We start from the raw sequence: 19494 nt of genomic DNA on the forward strand, positions 1-19494 counted from the left end.
TATACTCCCTTTTGAGGTTCCCCTTGACAAATGTTCAATTTTCGCTCTTTACAATATGCTGTTCTTTAGTACCCCACAAATCTCAACATATTGCAAAGGCACACTTCCAGAATAAAGCATGCAAGTAAGCACACTAAATTATTCAGATCTGTACCTCAAATCAATGTGCATAAATTATTCTGAGAATTATATGCATTCCATAGAATGTTCATTACAATAACTAACTTCATGAACTTTTGACAACAGACACCTGACGACAGTGCCACTCAAAAGAAGTCCGTGCCACGACAACCAAACAGTCCCCTGCGATTCTTTTATTAGACTTTTCCAATAATGAATAGCTTTAACTCAATCCTTAAAAAATATTCAAGGTACAGGATGTGCATACAGTACAAAGCAATTTACAAAAGAATAGATTAGATATTAGAGAAAAGGAATGGGTGTGGAAATGGATAAAAACACGACAGGGAGTGTGAAGGGGAGGTGAAGGGACTACAGCAATGCCTTCTGTGCGCCTCACACGTCATGGGCACCGCAAGGCCGGCTGGCTCAGGCGGCAGGAAGGCAAGGGCACGCTCTGTGCCGGCCGGCCACCTCTTTGCAATAAGCTTCCTTCCTCTCCTCTCGAGGGAGCCATTTCCTCTTCTGGTTTCAACCCGGCTTCCCAAATTCCAGAGAACACCCCTCACTTGGACAGTGTGTTAGGAAAGGCGCAGCCGCAATCTGCTGCAAATCAGACAAAAACACCAAACTGCTCCGGAGAGCACCATGGAGGCACGCAGAGATATTCATGAATGCGGAAGGGGCTCCTAACACAAGCGAGGAAGCACCAGCAAGCTGAGCAACCCCAAGGCGCCACTGACCAGACTGATGAAGCAGCCGCCTTGTCTCTGGTGGGTGGCAAACTCAGAACCAGAAACACAAGAGGATTAAAGGGAGTGGGCTTGGTAGAGGAGTGAGGGGCCAGGCAAGACCCAACTCCTTGCATTCTTTACACTTTGTGTGGCTTTGTTTGTGTTGCAGAACAAGCATCAGCATGGCAAATGGCCCAGAAGCCCAGTCACAACCGGCACAAATCACTGTAAGCAGTAGGCAGAGCAAACTTTTCTTCCTACACAACACAAAGAACCCCTTGTCTGTCTGTGCCACCTGGAAACCACCGACCACAATAACAATTTACACAAAGCTAACTTCAACATGCCATCTCCCTCTGGTTTGTACAAGGATGACCCTTTGATTGCTGCAACTGAATAAAAGTCTGATCTAAATCTAGTCTGTGGTGCTCTGACACGTTGCCTCCCCTGCCCCAAAAAAACACCCCAACAATACAATTGGCAATTTGGGGGACAAACGAAGACACAGGGAGTGGGCAGCTTCTTTGGCCCTTTATGGAATGTCGCTTGCAGGCCCTACATCCAAATATGCCTGCCAAGAGTTAGGAAACTCTGCCCACGGAAGCAGGACCCAATGCAGTGCCAAGAAACAACAGCTATTGGAAGTGGGGGGTGCTTTTGGGTGCCATGAAGTAAGCCATACGCGGCTCAGTCTAAGAGATGCTCAGCCTCTGATATTTGTGACTGAAAGGATATCTTAAAGAACTCAGGCCTATCATCTACTCTTACTTTCAAGCATATCATGCTAACTAAGGTTATTGCAACTTAATCTAGACCTCGCTAGGAATCGACCCACACATTTGGAAAGGCAATCCTGTCATGATTTCTAAAAACTGCCCTGCTAGGACTGGCATTCTGATAAGGCTGCAGCCACATGCAAAAAATGGATGGCTCATGACGCTGGAATTAAAGGTGAAAAAAGGGGAAAGAGTTAAGACATGAAGAAAACTGGGAAGAAAAATAAAATAGGATAGACAAAAATGACAGAAGGAGTAGGGGGAAGAAAGGCCAATGTGAACTCAAGATCTATTTCCATCTTGGGCCTGGGGAAATATACACAGCTTTCGAGGAACGGGACGCTTTTATATATTTTGACAACATTGCATCTTTGGTTTGTTTTCCGTAGTCGGGGGGACGTGGATAGGGACCACGTTGTTGCTTGGAGACATGTCATTCTCACGTCTGTCGGACATCTGCTTTTGCGACACAATGCGATAGATCTCTAAAATAGGGGGAAGCCTGGTTACTACAGAAGCGGCACCCTCCCAATGGACGGTCCCTCCGTTATGGACAGCTGGAACTGAATCCATTCACTGTATGTTGTTCTTTTTAATACAAGTGCAGATGTCCCACCCAACCTTTTTTGGTACAACATGGGCATTTTTTCTGTTTTCTAAAGGATATTAAGGAAACACAAACACTGCCTTGCAAATAGCGTCAGCACTTTGCCCATTTGCTAGTGGTGACCTGTGTTGATAATTCAAGGTACACATGAGTAAATAAACCAAATAAATAAAAGGCAGACTGCTGGAAGAACAGCAGGCCTGGTGGGAACAGTTCCAACTCATCCAGCTACAAGTATCTGGTGAGGCAGCCTTAGGAACACATTTCAGTATGTAAACAAAGGCACAGCAGTGTCATCCCTCCATAAAACTGTAAGGTGTTTACAGACTGGCTCTTTGGAAAACCAAGCCACCCCAGGAGGCACTACATAACATGAGAGGTGGCTTACAGTAATATCATAACGTTCAAAGAGAAGATCTGCTCTATAGAAAAACTCAATCCATGTCACTCTCACAGCCAGACTAACTAAACCTCTCTTTCCTGGCAAACATGAAGGTGACATGAGAGGACTCTGCAGTATTACTGCCACTCTCAATGGAGCAAGCCAGAAGCCAGACCCAAAGGCAGTGGCTGTCCCCCAATTGCCCCCAGCCCTAAAAGCAAGAAGCTTCCCACTCAAAAGACCAACAAACCTGTCAGAATGGTCTGGAAAGCAGCTTCCACATTCGTTGAGTCCAGAGCCGAAGTCTCAATAAAGGACAAACCGTTCTTTTCTGTGGGGGAAAAGGGAAGCTGATCAGCGAGGGAGACATCCGATGGATCACTCACGCAACTATAATAGGGTGGCCCCAATAAAAGGCCACACCACTCCAATATGAAAGAGGAAAAACTCACGTGCTTTTAGCTCCAGGATGCATTCCTCCAGCCTGTCCATTTTAATACCTTTTCCGTGTGGCTACATGTTCTCCACAGACCCTAACTGCCTACCAGATCTCTTACGCGAAGAGCCAACTCTGGTTAGTTTTGTCTGTTCATTAGCCAACCAATTCACTAAGTGATGCTTCCATTCGTCCAATGACACTCTGACCCTCACATCCAATCATTAACCCAACAAACAGCCAAAATCTTTGGTGCCAAAACTAAAATTTAAAAGCATTGCTAATGCTAACAGCAAACTGAGCCCTGCATCGTATCTTGGCATCACTGTTTGCCTTCCTTAAAGTCCAGTAAGTAGCAAAAGGGAAAAAAAGCCCACAGATCTGACTCGACTGCAGCGCAAAAAGCTTCTCAATGACAAACTGTGCATTATTCTCTCCAGGAAGCTACTAAAATATCAGACTTTCAATAACCATTCGTTTCTTGTGCTGTGCATCCCCTGGCGAATCAAAACAGAGCTCCCCACGCACCGTGGGTTCATTCTCCTCCTGCTTTTTCGCCCAACTCAAGTTTTGAGAAAGATATTAATTCAGCAATTGTCACAACCCCATCTCAGGCCATTTGGTCCTAGAAGGAAAGAGGGCTTCCTTCTAGAGAAGCCCAAAGAAGAGAACTCAATGGATGGGACTGGTTATGAAGGCAAAGAAATGCCAGAACTCCTGAGCCAACATGGGGAAATGGTGAGATTCAGAGGTGACCCTTCTCCTTTCCCCCACCTTTCTTGCCTACATGGGATTATTGCAGCTGCTAAGGATATCGAATGAGGCTTCTCTACAGTCCCACAAGCGGGACTTCTCTTTCCTTCCTCACTTGGCCCCAACCCTGGTTTTTTTTATAATACAGAAGGAGTGGATGGAATTCCATTTCAACTATTTCATTCAGTATGTTCTGAGGTTAATAGCAACATCCAATGTTTGGGTCTCCATTACGCTGATGCGGGAGACCTCTATATGCTGCAGGCAGGGAAGGGGGTTATTTTGGAATTTACACATCTAGATACTAGAGTTTTCACTGCACAAGTTTGGGATATTTCTGCATAGATCAAGGAGAGATATTAACTTGATTATAAACCTTTTAAAATATGGAACTCCTATTAATAAATTCTGTAAAAGATTGGCATAGTTATATATTTGAATCCTCTCAGGTTTGCCTTCTTTTGCAGTTAAGGAGAGCTGCTGTATACAATGTGAAGCCCCATGAATCTGGTCTCCTTCTGTTTCCCAGACAAGCAAGGTTGAAATGAGAGGAAAGGAGAGAACAAAGCTGGCTCCACTTCAAGGTTTCCTGCTGAAGTTCCTCTTGTTCCTGCTTCCTTGAGTGATTAAGCCAAGTGTCACCTGACCAAAGAGGAGGCAGCCTAGAGAAATATTATAAATTTGCACCTTTGATGCACTGAAAAGGGAGGGAGATGTTCTTTTGGGAAGGGAGCCAGGAAATGCCAATGTTCCCTTCCCCCAGCAATCTTCAATGGTGGCAAGGAACGTAAATCAAGCATTTTTAATCATGATTAGTGGAAAGAAATGCAAGACACATTCCAGGGCACAATGAAGGGAGCCTGAAAACCTTTCAGATTTATGGCCAGGCCAGTGATTTCAGCTGTAATTGCTCCTGACTATGGGGAGGGGGCACATGCTCCCATTTAATTAAAATGTGCACACATGCAAACACACACACACACCCCTCTTGATCAATATGTTGGCGTTAACTGCGGTCAAGGTGACCTCCACCAGCAGCTTGCTAACTTGGGGAAGTGGCTTCCTTGACCGAGTCTATCCAGTGGAAAAGGCAGCCTTTTCCCACTGCCTTCTACATTGAGAAGCATTATTCTCAATAAAATACGCCAGAGAAAATACAACTGATGACAGCGCTACATTTAGGAAATGCAACTTTTTTGGGGTTGCTATCTGCTCCAAGATCCTAAGCAGCCAAATGCCAAAAGCCCATCTAGAAGAAGATGCTGCCCCCTCCCCCCTTAGAAAGGGGTTACACAAATGGCTGGAGGCTACCAGGTGGAATGGATGTGTATCACCTCTTTATGAAATAGAGGGTGCAGCTACACTCATGGCTTCCTATGGGCACTGTCTATATAAAGGTGCCACATTAGCCTCTCTCCCCCCAAAAACCCAGAACTATCCCCCCTCAATGCTCTCAATGGGGCAAAGAGAGGTTCATCATGTTTGAGGGTCTTTCCAAAAAGGCCTCTTCAGGGCCTATGTGGTGGAAATGCCCCCTTGCCCTGTAGAGGGCATTTGGGGGACAAAAAACTTTGTATGTATTTTTTTGCTTTACTCCTTACAGACCCAGAGGGTATCCAAATGTGGTGAGAAGGCCCTCCCACACATGCAAGCTGGAGTATTCAAATTTTGTAGAAATAAATCCAGCACCTGCAAAGGCTCGTGCCTCGTCGGTCGGAACGGCTCGCAGGTGGCGCAGGTCGCTCTTGTTGCCCACCAGCATGATGACGATGTTGCTGTCGGCATGGTCCCGCAGCTCTTTCAGCCACCGCTCCACGTTCTCATAGGTCAGGTGCTTGGCGATGTCGTACACCAACAAGGCTCCCACAGCTCCGCGGTAATAGCTATAGACAGGCACAGACAAGCCCTGGTGAGGATGAGGGGACCTTGAAGGCTTCAAAGCAGCAACCCACTCTTTCACCCCATAAAACCAAGGACTTACTGTTGCGAAGAGCTATTGGTTAACTCCCTTCATGGACAGGGCCTACTTCTGTCTTCCTGCAGCTTTAACCTGCCTGGCTTGTCCTTACCCTGAGAGGAGAATCTGTCACCCCATCTGTAATAATAGCTTCCTAAAAAGCCCCACAGATTTCTGGTTTTGTCACTGCTTGGTTTTAGAGGTTGTTTCAAAACCAAACACCCAGAAGGGGAAAGAAAAACTCCTACATTTTATGTTTAGACTGCAGAAGAGAAGGCTGAGAGAGACATGGCAGTCATATTTAAATATTTGAAAGGCTTTCATAAGGAAGAGAGAGCAGCTTTGTTTTCTGCTGCCCTGGAAATTAGGACTCAATGGAGCCATCCATGGGTTCAATTACAGGGAAGGAGATTCTACCTGAACATTAGGAAGAACTTATTGACAGTAAGAAGAGCTGGTTTTTTTTTTGTGTGTCAGGAGCAACCAGAGTTGCTTCTGGAGTGAGAGAATTGGCCGTCTGTAAGGACGTTGCCCAGGGGACGCCCGGATGTTTTTTGATGATTTACCATCCTTGTGGGAGGCTTCTCTCATGTCCCCGCATGGAGCTGGAGCTGATAGAGGGAGCTCATCCGCACTCTCCCCGGGTGGGATTCGAACCTGGCAGCTTTCAGGTCAGCAACCCAACCTTCAAGTTACGAGGCTTTTATCCCCTTGGCCACCGGGGGCTCCATAGAAGAGCTGTTCAACAGTGGAACTCACTGTCCTAGTGTCCAATGAGGGCTCCTTCTTTGGAGGCTTTGAAATAGGGGCCAGATTGTGATCTTTCAGGAGGGCTTTGTGCTTTTCGTGAATGGCAGGAGGTTGGACTTAATGGCCCCTGGAGTCTCTTCCAATTCTAGGATTATATTATTCCCCCCTCAAAAAGATAAAATTCAGCATCTAGTTCTCTAAATGTAAAGGTTTTCCCCTGACGTTAAGTCCAGTCGTGTCCAACTCTGGGGGTTGGTGCTCATCTCCATTTCTAAGCCGAAGAGTCGGCATTGTCCGTAGACACCTCCAAGGTCATGTGGCCATTGGCATGACTGCATGGAGCGCCGTTACCTTCCCGCCGGAGCGGTACCTATTGATCTACTCACATTTGCATGTTTTCGAACTGCTAGGTTGGCAGGAGCTGGGGCTAACAGCGGGCGCTCATTCCGCTCCCAGGATTTGAACCTGAGACCTTTTGGTCCGCAAGTTCAACAGCTCAGCGTTTTAACACACTGCACCACCACCAGGGCCTAGTTCTCTAGACATACTAAATCTATGTCACATCTCAACCAGGAATCTCTTCCCTGCACTAAAGTGGAAGTCTCTTACTCCCTAGCCCATTAGGAAGCTTCTGACCTAACTTTGGCCCCAGCCAAGACCCAATAGAGTGCTTTGGGGATATCTTAGGCAGAATGGTAGTATTTAAACTGCTGACATGAAACCGGCAGGACGACAGAGCCTCCCAAACACATCACTTACGCAGAGGTGATAGCCCTGTACCGCTCCTGCCCTGCCGTGTCCCAGATCTGAGCCTTAATTGTCTTCCCATCCACCTGGATGCTTCGCGTGGCAAATTCCACCCCAATGGTGCTCTTGCTTTCCAGGTTGAACTCATTGCGAGTAAAGCGGGAGAGGAGGTTACTCTTGCCGACTCCGGAGTCCCCAATAAGGACCACTGGAAAGACAAGGACAGTGCAGTTACAAAAAGGCAGTGAATATATACAGACACACATATTGGCAGTCATCCTATTCTAGAAGCGGCATCAATATGAGTACATGTTAAATTCATTATCATGGAGGGCCACATCAGCCTTAGGGTTGCCTTCAAAGAGCCATTGAATTCATGGACGGAGAATCCATGGATAAAGAGGGAAAACTGATTATTTTTAATAGTGATCGATGCTCTTTAGTTTTTACCCAGTTTCTGTCCCCAGATGTTATTGAACAACAACTCCTATCACTTTTGATTATTTGCAGGCTGGGGATAATAGGGATTGCAACCCAACAGCCTTGTAGCTCTGAGGATAGGGAAAGGTCAAAAGACATATTGAAGTCAGGCATCATATCCACAAGTTTGTATCCAAATCCAGATCCCACTCTCCTGACTAAACAGAACAAACTGCAGCTTTCCAGATGTTCCTGTATCCCAGCTCCCATCAGCTCTAGTCAAGATCTCAACATCCCCAATCTATCCCAATTGTGTCCTTGGTGTGTGGCACTACAACTCCTGTCATCTCCAGCCAGTTTCACCCGTATCCTGGCTAGATTGGAAAGAAGGAATGTGGTCGCCTGAGACATCTGGTGGGCACCAGGCGAGCAGATGTCGCTATTAAACTGTCCAGAGATGGCACAACAATAGAAATAAACAACAGATAGGCTTACAACTGTTGACAAATTAGTTACCATTTCTGTGCCATCTGCCTTAACTATCCTGATCAGTAAACTATTCAGTCTTCTGGGAGAGTAAATCCAGTAGGCTGTTTGACAGATGATAAAGCCATTTTCAAAAATGCTTTCAATTTTTACATTTTGTGTTGTGTAATGTGCATGAAAGTTACCTCAATTCAAATGCAGCTCAACTGCTGATATATCTCAGGGAGGCATACTCACCTGGCTCCCAAATCGAGTGGCAATATTTTTACTCATTTAATTACTACATTTGGACACCCGCCACCGACAAAATGCGCACTGAAAATATTTCAGAACTATAAAATGCAACATAAACATAAAACACAAGCTAGCTTAGAATAAAACCAAAATGATCTAAGACCAAAAACAGAGAAAACAGAACTGGAAATATTCCAAAAGCCTACACTGTCCCCATGGATGGCTGAGAGAGTGGCTTCTTCATTTTCTGATGGTTTCCATAGTCGCAAACCTTGTTAAATGAACAACATCACTGGAAATATTATGTATAAAATAACCTTCAGAGGTATAAGGTATATATGAAGCATAAATTGAAGTGCATGTTTAGACTTAGATCCCGTCTCCAAGGTACCTCATTATACATGTACTGCATATGCAAGTACAGGTATTCCAGAATCCAAAAAAATCTGAAATTATGTCCCAAGCAGTTTGGATTAGGGATATTAAACCCGTATTGAAAACCTATGAAGCATTAAAGCAGAGGAGGGGGTGTTTCTAGCATGTCGGTTAAGTTTGCTCCGTCTGTGTCCTCTCCTCTTGATGTTAAGCCTGGATACAAGGAAACAAATCCCAACTGATTGTGAGTGGACATCTTCACCTTCCTTTTACATTCTTCCTAGGGCACACAAGTAAACTAGCACTTTCAGAGGAACCCCTCCACCAGGAAGGCAGACACAGCGTCTCTCACCTTCCACTGACTTAGAAAATGCTGGGGACAGAGTCTGAGACAACATACTTTCATCAATAGCTGAGATCAGGCACAAGTTGTTTGGGAGAGTTTGATGCCAGGACCAAGGGGAACATCTGGTCTTTACCACATCTCTGTAGCATGCTCGTATAAGCTTCCAAGTCAAATGCAGCCATACCTTTGTGCAAAAAGGGCTCCTCCAACTCATCTGGAGGTCCAACTTTTACGTTGCACTCCATGTGCTTGCCCTTAATATCTTGCCCATGGTCAGCATGAAGAATTCCCTCAGCCAAATGCCAGGTTTCTATGTCTCCAGCAAAGCTTACAGCTAGCTAATACCTCCTCTGGGTTACTCTTTTTAAAAAATCACCTTGATCAGAAACTGCCAATTCAATCTCTGCCTGAAATGGGAACCAGTTAGGTACATTTACCTAAGCTTATTGAGCTCAAGTCTCCTGGGTTTCCCCAGAGGGTAATGCTGCTTCCTTCCCATGAAATCATCAGCTGGTGAATTCCTGGATTTTCTGAGGGGATTTCCAATCAAAAAGGTTGTTGTGCCTCACCAGATCACCGATTCAGACAGTATTTGCTGATGTATTTGCTGCCAAATGTAATGCAAAGTGGCAAAAAGTGCACTTATTGAAATTTGGCTATTACAGTTGCTGCCTGCTTGAACCCATTCTTAAAATACGAAAGTGTTAGAACACCAAAGCTTTCAGAAATGGAAAAGAAAATCTTAGGTGCATCTATGCTGTAGAATGAATCCAATTTAATTGTGTTTGTTCGATGCTAAAGAGCATGGGGGCTGTAGTTTCACAAGGTCTTGAACCTTCTCTGCCATCTCTGGATGTGGATGTCTTACCAAACTACAAATCCCAGGATTTAATAGCATTGAGTCATGGCCATTAAATGAGAGATGATGTCCTTCAAAGAGGAGCTCTAGGTGTAGCTCCTGCAGCAGCTTCTCTTTTAGCTTTGGCTCAGCACTAAGATGACTGTATTACAAGAATCTAATGCACACCCAAATTTTGGCAAGGTAATTTAGTCAAAAAAGATGAGAGAATTTACTCCTTTGTGCACAAGAAGAAACTAAAAGAGGAGGATCTGGCTAAGCACTTTCCCCCTGAAAGCTTGGGGCCAGAGTTAAATGAGCGCTTCAAAGAGCATTGCTTCTAAAATGCACCTGTTCAAGGACAGACCATTGCTACAGGGCTCTATGGGGCCTACCACTATGACACCAAAGGTGAATACTGATCCCAGTAACATTTGTCTGGCATTCTAGATTTCCCCATGGCTCCTATGTGAGACGTTATTCTTGTGACCCCATGACTGGACACGACGCTTGAACCACTGCCATCATGAACAACGTGTGTCTGAACACAACCAACAGAACTGTTGTATCATTCCCAGGAGTACAGGCTATAAGACAAAAATAATTCATTATACCAAAGTGCTGCGCAAAGTTACTAATTTAACACATCTAAAGCCTAAAGTGACTATTTGAACCTAACTATCCTGAGTCTAATTCCTGTGTCTCCCCTTGACTCATTGAAATACGCACACCCTAATAAAATTCTCATCAAACATTAATTTTATCATTCATCATTGTCCAACAGTTTGTCCTCTCAAACCTCCAAGCAGATTATGTAACTTCAATCCATAACCACACTTAAATGTCTCTAATAAACACAACATTTTACTGCAGAAGGACACAGAACCAAAGTGTCTTCCTTTGGTGCAGGGAGCAAGCAATATACCATCTGAAGCCTTGGGAAAGGGCCTCCAATGCTGTGGCACCCAACCTGTGAAATGCCCAACTTAAAACCAGGCTTTTTTTTCAATTTTTTCAAGCTTTTATGCAGTATGTTTATGAATTTAACTCACTTTAATATCTTATACAGTTTAATATTTAATATGTTTTGAGACTAAAGTATTTTTACTACTTTATGTTTTTAATAGTTTTAAATTATTTGAATGGATATACCTCCCAGAGATGCTTACATTCAGACAAGGATATAAATGCTTTTGGAACAAACAAAACAATTCAGGGGAAAGCCTACCAAAGGGCAGCAGTACATGGCCTGTACACTCAAGGGAAACAATCTAAAAATGCTGAGAGTTGCTGTGTCCCTTAGGAATGTTTTAAGGCAAGTCAGAACTTATCCAAGGTCACTGATAAAACAGGCCACATGAAAAGCCTTCTTATTTATACTGGGAAGGGCAACTGACTTCGAACCAGAAGAACGACTACGCAAAAAAAAATGGGGATTATGACATTTCTAAGTACACAACCTGCATGAGTAAGCACATGCTCTCCAAGCCAAACTAACTGGACTTGCTCTTGTTGTAAGCAACAAGGTGGATGACAGCATAGGGAGAAACAGACTAGAGCTGACCTTCACCTAACCTGGTACATGGTTATGTGCTGGGCTACAAAATCCATCTTCCCCAGTAAATGGGTGTGGGGATATATTGTCCTATGGCAGAGTTTTCCAAACTGTGTGTCGTGACACATTCATTCCTGTGTCATCTGCAGGACGTAGTGCGTAACGAAACCTCTGAGTTTACAGGAAATGAGCAACTAATCATGTACCTATATATATTTTTAAATTTTAAATGAAATGTTTTCATGTGCTGTGCCTTCATATATTTTGTTATTACAAGTTATGTCTATGCCCATATCTTTTCTTATAAGGGGTTGGTTTAACGTCCAGTTCACTAGTAGAACTAAATTACTGTGTCATGAAATGATGCGTGTCTAAAACATGTGTCATCAACATGAAATGTTGGGAAAGCTCTGTTCTATAGTTTAAAAAACCAACATCTGGACTCAGCAACTCCCAAGGACAGACAGGAAAAGGGGGGGGGGGGGAAATGACCTCATTCTGCAGCCAGCTGACTCAGACATTTACCATTAACACCAGTGAGATCAAGTGGGGCAGGCTGGGGGATACGCAATGTCTAGGCAGGTGAGGAGTCCTAGAAAGTGGACTTTGTGAAAGAAGCCATCTCTCTGATGCACAAACCTGAGGCACCACAACAGTTTCAAAATGTGCAGTGAAAGCTTTGAGAGAATTGCTGGGGATCACAAGGTAGCATATATGTATGCACTGATATTTGCCAATTTTTCCTGCGTTGTCACTGTTTTTACTTTTTCAAAGCCTTCATGTTATTCACCTCCCTTGCTTGCCAAATGTCAAACTACACATCTCAGAAGAAACCTGTGCCTCCCCCAAGTGGACTTCCACGCAACATTTACTTTTAATGTTTTAGTTATAACTCAACCATGCTTTTATTTGTGCCTATTTTTAACTATGCTGCAAGCTGCCCTGAGTCCCAATCTGGGAGAAAGGCAAGAATCCAATAAATAAATACAGGAAATTCTCCATTAGTGCTGCTGCTGATAACATCAAAGTTCCCAGCGTGTTAAAATACACACATCTCAAGCAAGCCTAAGCAATCTGGGTGACAGACGTTCTTTGGCACAGAGCAGAACAGAAGAAGGTGGTGCACTTGGGCAAATCAATGAAGTGCTCAACATTCAGAAGTAAGGAAAGCCGGTTCCAAAGTCAAGGAAATTGTTCAAAGTGCATTTCCACTGGTGCAGCATTATTGCTAAAACCTGGATTTATGACCTTCTTGCATCACTTCCTCTGCTTAAGGAAGCACCAGTTATCTGGGAAGCCAAACATGTTATTTCTCAACACATCCTGCACACTATTAGGGGGGAAAGTTGCTGAATAATCAACCTGGAAAGAATAAATGCATATCCCAATGGAAGAGGACGGCTGTGTCTCTAATGGAAAAGCAAAAAAAAAACAAAACAAAAAAACAAGGGAAATGAAAACAGCCGATGCTAAAGCCAAAGCAGGCATTATTGCAATGGAAATGGCGGCAATAAACTATTCCTAAGGGTACTGAACAATGCAATGCCAGAGCTGGAGAAAAAAAGCCTGCATTGCTGTTTATCAATTTTATTTAGCACCACAGAGCAAAAGAGCAAAACAAGACAATTGCTAATTCTGCTAATCAATCTTCAGAAATTACTTCATGGCTCTCTCACCTCTCCATTTCCAGATAGGCCTCCACCTTGGCTCAAGATGCAAGGCTTGCATTCCTCTGAGCGATAAGGAGACAAGCCCCCTTATCCCCAGAACCAAAAAAGGGGGAGAAACATTCCAGACTGAAATTAGTCTGAATGTTTACCTGCTCTGCCCCAGAGGAATGTAATCCCAGACCTGTAGGAAAGTACACTGCATTAAAAATAACCATTGTGAACAGGTTACAAAGCCACAAGCCTACAATATTAGACAGCCCACTTTCAAGTAAAGCAAGAGCTGGAAGCTGAAGTTTATCCATTAAATCACTTTTCTCTCCTTGACTGGTGCTGCCTCTTTACCAGTTTGTTCCTCTTTTTTTTCAGAGCAAAACATCTACGGAAAACCACAAGGTAAAACATGACTCAAGACGGACTTTCACCTAAGACTGAAACCATGAAGCCCAATCTGTCACAAGGGAGTGTATTTCAGTCGGTAAACATTTTTCCTGAAGGCGTAGCTATTTCCAACATCAAGTTAAAAAGAAGGGTACAAAGAAGAGGGGAAATCGCAAGGCTATCTGATCCAATAGTTGCCTCAACCCTCATTTACACAACTAAGTCACCAGGACCAGAATTATTAAAAATATGAAATACAAGCTCCACATCACACTTCCAATAAAGTCGCCTTTCAAATAATGGAAGCAGCCAAATAGGAGAGAAACAAATGAGCCTGGATAACAGATTTGAAATACCACTTGGGAAACATGAGATGTCTAGAGGTCCTCCTCTGTGTGATGTGATGGGGGTGAATCTGTCCTTTAGGTTTGTGGCCTTTCATTTCTACTGCCATTGACTCATGTTAGCATTTGTGTAAAGGCAAGTATCTCCTGTTTAAAATTCACTGTTCTAATTAAGTAGAGTCTCCATAGCCAGAAACAGTCTACCTCAGAGACACAGAGGACTCTTGTTTTACAGGTGAGGGTCTTGGTTACTTCTAACTCATCCCTGGCGGAAAAAGAAATTATGGAAGGAATTATGGAGGTCCTTTCAGGTGATCCAGCAGGAACTCATCTTATATCTAACATTAATGTATCTGCTTCTTTTCTCATATACTGAAGCATCATATTAGTTTTGCCCCAGAAGGAATCTGAATTGACTCCTTGGACAACTGGCATTTCCACCACTGTTTCTGGGGATAGGCTTTTCAACGCCTGACGTTGAAGACTCTCTTCTCAACCCTCTATATATTTGATGCTGATGTTTAAAGCAGAGGATAAACAAGAGCACACTAGGAAGAGCAATGGATCACTGGCTATTTTTGGTGGCTCACCGGAAGTGACCGGGAAAGTCCATGAATTACGTCCCGCCAGGCATGAAGCACACATTTGGTTTTGCTATCTCCAGCAGATTTAATTAGCTTTGAGTTCTATCATCTTGGGGAGAAATGTGGGCGATAAAATAAAATACATACATAAATAAAACTCCCTCACCTTAACGTGCAATTTTACAATGTACATGAAATTACTTAATTTTGCTTTACTATTGTAACTTATTGAGAGTTTGGCTGAACCCATTATTTAAATCATGCTGTAAATTGCCATGAACCCCAGTATTTGCCGAAATGCAGATCATTAATAAAAATAAAATAAAATTGATGCAAAACTTGTAGCCCATCCACTTGTGATTTCTGGTTGTTCTGTTTCTTGCAAGGCAGGCTGGACGAATTAGCCTTACTGAGCCAAAAAAACATCTCTGAGGCACTTAAACCAAAACATAATTTGGAGCTACTGTCTACTGTGCCAGTTCATACAGTATTTTATGCAGTATTTTAAGGGTACATCTCACCATTGATTTGTATGGCATTTTAATTATTCTAATGATTTATATAGTATGTTAATTGTGTATTTTGTATTGTATGTTATAATCTGGTTTTCATGTATTTAATTTTTCCGTCCTATATGTGAAAGACCTACGGTTTAAGCAAATATATATATATTATACACACACACACATGCGCAAACACACACAGATGGAGTCCCTGTTCTAACTTATATACAAATTCAACTGAAGAACAAACCTATTGAAACTCTCTTGATCGTAACTTTCTGATGGATAGATATGATGATATGGTTTGAATAGAATTGTATGAAAGGAGTATGAATGGGGTCTAACTGGACTGAAGACACAATTCTAAAATATTGAGGCCTGGAAAAGAACGACACTCAGGAACTGTAACTAAAAGTTGCTGATGAGAACTGTGATAAATGATTAATTGTTGAACTCTTGGTAGAAAACAACATGTTTACATTATCAGAGACAATGATTCTTAAAGTTAATGAAATGTTTACAAGGTTCCTTATGTTAAGAAGGAAGCAAACAGTGGTCCTAGAGAAGAAAACCCAGTATCAACTAAAGAAGCAAAGTCAACATCTGCCAGGAGCTGATGGAGTTAAGCTGGAAAATCATATATCATTGATTTGGAAGTTGGTTTTATCACATAAGTGTTTTAGTATGTTTTAACTTTTGCATTTTATATTTTATTTTTGATATTGTGTGTTTTATATGCCGCAAACCACTTTGCATCTGGCTGCAGAGAAAGGCGGGGTAAAAATATCTTAAATAAATACATAAATATAACTTTGAACAACATCAGCAGAAATATTGCTATATAAGAGACTTTTTAATATTCCAAAATTGTAGCAGATTGGAGGAGTCTGGTCCACCCATCATGCTCTGCACCATGGGAAAGAGAGAGATGGTGTATTTGCAGGCAGACAGATCTGCAATGGAAAGCAGAGTCTGGTCATTTGCTTCTTTCTCAGGGAAAGAATGCATTTTGGTGTTTTAGAAGTTTTGGAAGTATTGGGAAAGTGGCAGATTTGCAAGGAAGCAATCTGGTCTAAGTGGTGTTCTTTTTCAGGAGATGACAGAAGAAGAATGGTGATGTATGTATGATTATGAATGAATGTTTATATGTGTGTGAATACTGAGTAAAAATGTAATTCCCCTTTGTTTGTTAGCCAATGTAGCTGTAATTTGTGTATCTAATGTAGTTACATAGAATCTACATTTCTGTATCTCTAATGTTGCTCTTTGTGTAAAAGTTGTTCTGATATACCCTTTCCCACTAAAATTGCAATAAAAAGAATCTATGTATAAAAAGTATTAACGACAACTTAGGGGCTGCCTGTATTTGCCATTCTAGGTAAGCAATGTTTGTGCTTTATGTGAAACGTTTTGCACATTTGTACAAATCCTGCATATATAAAAAGATAAGGAAAAGGGGGGAGTGAGAGAGGAACTTGTCTAAGGGTTTGGACACACCATGTGAAGCATGGAGGCGCATCTCCACTGTTGAATTAATGCAGTTTTGACACCACCTGCACTCCCAGGGCTCAAGGCTGTGGACTTCTGGGAGTTGTAGTATCTCACCATTGATTTATGTAACATTTCAATGATTCTGATGATTTATATAGTATTTTAATGAATTATTTTGTATTGTATTTTATAATCTGGTTTTTATGTATTTATTTACATGGTGTTGGTTCAGATTACACACCTTGTCCCATACTATCCACCCCACACACTTCAGTCTTCTGGGGGACATCTGCTCCAACCAGCCAGAATCCGAGTGGCAACCACCACCCAGAGGACCTTTTCATCGGTTGTGAAACGACCTGCCAGTCAGAATTTAAGACACAAGTGAAGACCGGTTTCTTCTGACAGGGCTACCCAAACGGTTTTTAGACATAAGCATGAATTTTAATGCATGCCCTTTGTTTAATCTTGGTCTGTTTTAACATGTATTTCATAGAGATATGTTTTGGTGTGTAACTTTTATGGAGGTACATTTTAGTGTGTGTATTCATAGTGTTTTTGCTGTGGCTATGTATTTTAATTGTTTTGTAACCTGCCATGAGGAAAGGCAGGTAAGAAATAAAATTATTATTATTATTTGTCTATCCTATATGTGAAAGACCTAAGCATTAAATATACTATCTGTCTAGTATGACCTTATTTATTTACTTATTTATTATCTACATCATTTCTATCCTGATTTTCTCACCCAAAGGGACTCAAGGCGGCTTACAGATCTGGCAAAAGTTCAATGCCAATAAAAACAACAATACAGAAAAAACATAAGCAGTTAAAAGTGATTTACATTAAGCATTAATACACATGGAACAGTATACACAACTTAAAACATATAAAGTGCATAGTTCAATTCATCCAAAAACCTTGCACATAATCCTTAATCCAAACCATGTCCAAGCCATAGAAATGTATTCTTTAAATGTTTGTGTGCATAGCCAGGTCTTCAGCTTTTTTCGAAAACCCAGAAGGGATGGAGCCAGCAAGATGTCACTGGGGAAAGAGTCCCATAGCCAAGGAGCCACCACTGAGAAGACTTTGTCTCTTGTCCCCACCAGTCGCGTTTACAAAGCAGATGGGACCGAGAACAGCGGCTCCCCAGACAATCTTAAAGTTCTAATAGGTTCATAAGTGGAGTTACATTTGGACAAGTAAGTTGTACTAGAACTGTTTAGGATTTTATAGGTCAAGACCAGCACTTTGAATTGGGCTCGGTAGCATATTGGCAGCCAGTAGAGCTGATGCAACAGAGTAATAGTATGCTCCCTGCACGCCGCACCAGTTATAAGTCTTGCTGCCACCCATTGTACTAGTTGGAGCTTCCAGGTCCTCTTCAAAGGCAACCCCACGTACAGGGCGTTGCAATAATCTAAGCAGGATGTAACAAGAGGGTGGACCACCACGGCCAAATTTGATTCCCAAGGTACGGGCACAAGTGGCGCACAAGTTTTAGTTGTGCAAATGCTCCCCTGGTTGCCTCCAGGACCTGCGGTTCCAGGCCCAGCGAGGAATCCAGAACAAGCAATATGAGAACCTGTGTCTTCAAGGAGCATGTAACCTTCTGCCTCTTTTGTGCCAAACTACAGTTCCCAGCATTCTATCACCCGCAGATGCCCCCTGGGGCAGAGTCAAGGTCAATCAGGAGGTCGAGGGTCACTGAAGGGGGCTTTCAATGGGTCAGAAGTCTGGCTATTTGAGGTCTACAACCTACAACTACCGCTTCTTCAATGGTGAGGCATCCTGGGAGTTGCAGGAGGCCTTGGGGAGGGAGCCACCACGATTAGCATTGAATGGCCTTGAAGCTTCAAAGACTGGCTGCTTCCTGCCTGAGGGAATCCTTTGTTGGGAGGTATAGGCTGGCCCTGATTGTTTGCTGTCTGGAATTTTCTGAGTGTTGTTCTGTATTTACTATTATTTATTACTGTTTTACTGTTGTATAATTTAAATTGTATTTTTTTAAATTTTGAGCCGCTTTGAGTCTCCGTGTGGAGAGATAAAGCGGGGATATAAATCAATCAATCACTAAACAAACGCCCAAGCCAGGCCTTTCTCAAGGAGACGCGCACCAAAAGGCCCTGCAGCGAGGCCTGAGGCCTACCTTTGAAGAGATAGTCGTACTCGTCGTCGCGGGAGCCTCCCATGGCGGCGGCTTCGAGGCCTTCTTCTGCTCCTCAGCGGACACGGAAGCGACTCAGCCGGCCTCCTCCTTCTCCTCCTTCTTCCTTATCCGGCCCTCTTCGCTCTCTCTGCTCAGGTCTCCTCCCACACGGAGAGCGTTTCCGGCCTCAAACTTCCGCTTGGTGGAGTGCACTTCCGGTTCCTGCCGCCATTCCTTGAGAGGGCACTCTCCTCCGCCCGGGATGGCTTCAATATGGCGGGTCCACTTCCGGTCCAGGGCGGAAGCAGGTCTGAAACAAACGAAGAAAAGCGGTGAAGTCCAAAACGCCTCTAGTGGCCGCGGAATGCAAACCGGAAGTTACGTGTCTTTACCGTCTTAAAGGAGCCGCAGCCGAATAAGGAAATGCCTCTGAGCATTTCTCAATAGGAACATATAATACTATATCATAATACAGTAGAGTCTCACTTATCCAACATAAACGGGCCGGCACAACGTTGGATAAGCAAATATGTTGGATAATAAGGAGGGATTAAGGAAAAGCCTATTAAACATCAAATTAGGTTATGATTTTACAAATTAAGCACCAAAACATCATGTTATACAACAAATTTGACAGAAAAAGTAGTTAAATACGAAATAATACTATGTAGTAATTACTGTATTTACGAATTTAGCACCAAAATATCTCGATTTATTGAAAACATCAACATCATCATTTGATGTTTAATAGGCTTTTCCTTAATGCCTCCTTATTATCCAACATATTTGCTTATCCAACATTCTGCTGACCCGTTTATGTTGGATAAGTGAGACTTTACAAAATTTACAAATTTAC

General features: G+C 42.9%; 1 protein-coding gene across 1 annotated transcript; it reads right to left on the bottom strand.

The window, feature by feature from the left end:
• Positions 1 to 299: 299 nt before the first annotated feature.
• On the bottom strand, positions 300 to 18837 carry rab11a (RAB11A, member RAS oncogene family). The gene is made up of 5 exons (XM_008120844.3): positions 18639 to 18837; positions 7275 to 7470; positions 5498 to 5691; positions 2870 to 2950; positions 300 to 2115 (listed from the first exon to the last, which is right to left on the bottom strand). Exons 1-5 carry the CDS (start codon positions 18679 to 18681, stop codon positions 1976 to 1978), a joined length of 654 nt encoding a protein of 217 aa, XP_008119051.1. The 5' UTR covers positions 18682 to 18837; the 3' UTR covers positions 300 to 1975.
• Positions 18838 to 19494: the final 657 nt, after the last annotated feature.

The sequence above is a fragment of the Anolis carolinensis genome, unplaced genomic scaffold, assembly GCF_035594765.1.
Source record: "Anolis carolinensis isolate JA03-04 unplaced genomic scaffold, rAnoCar3.1.pri scaffold_11, whole genome shotgun sequence".
Lineage (NCBI taxonomy): Eukaryota > Metazoa > Chordata > Lepidosauria > Squamata > Dactyloidae > Anolis > Anolis carolinensis.

Coding starts and splice junctions, on each gene's coding strand:
- rab11a (XM_008120844.3), bottom strand. CDS start 18,681: ATGGGAGGCTCCCGCGACGACGAGTACGACTATCTCTTCAAAG. Junction 7,471..18,638: donor GTACGACTATCTCTTCAAAG/GTAGGCCTCAGG, acceptor TTGTCTTTCCAG/TGGTCCTTATTGGGGACTCC. Junction 5,692..7,274: donor TACAGGGCTATCACCTCTGC/GTAAGTGATGTG, acceptor GCCTGTCTATAG/CTATTACCGCGGAGCTGTGG.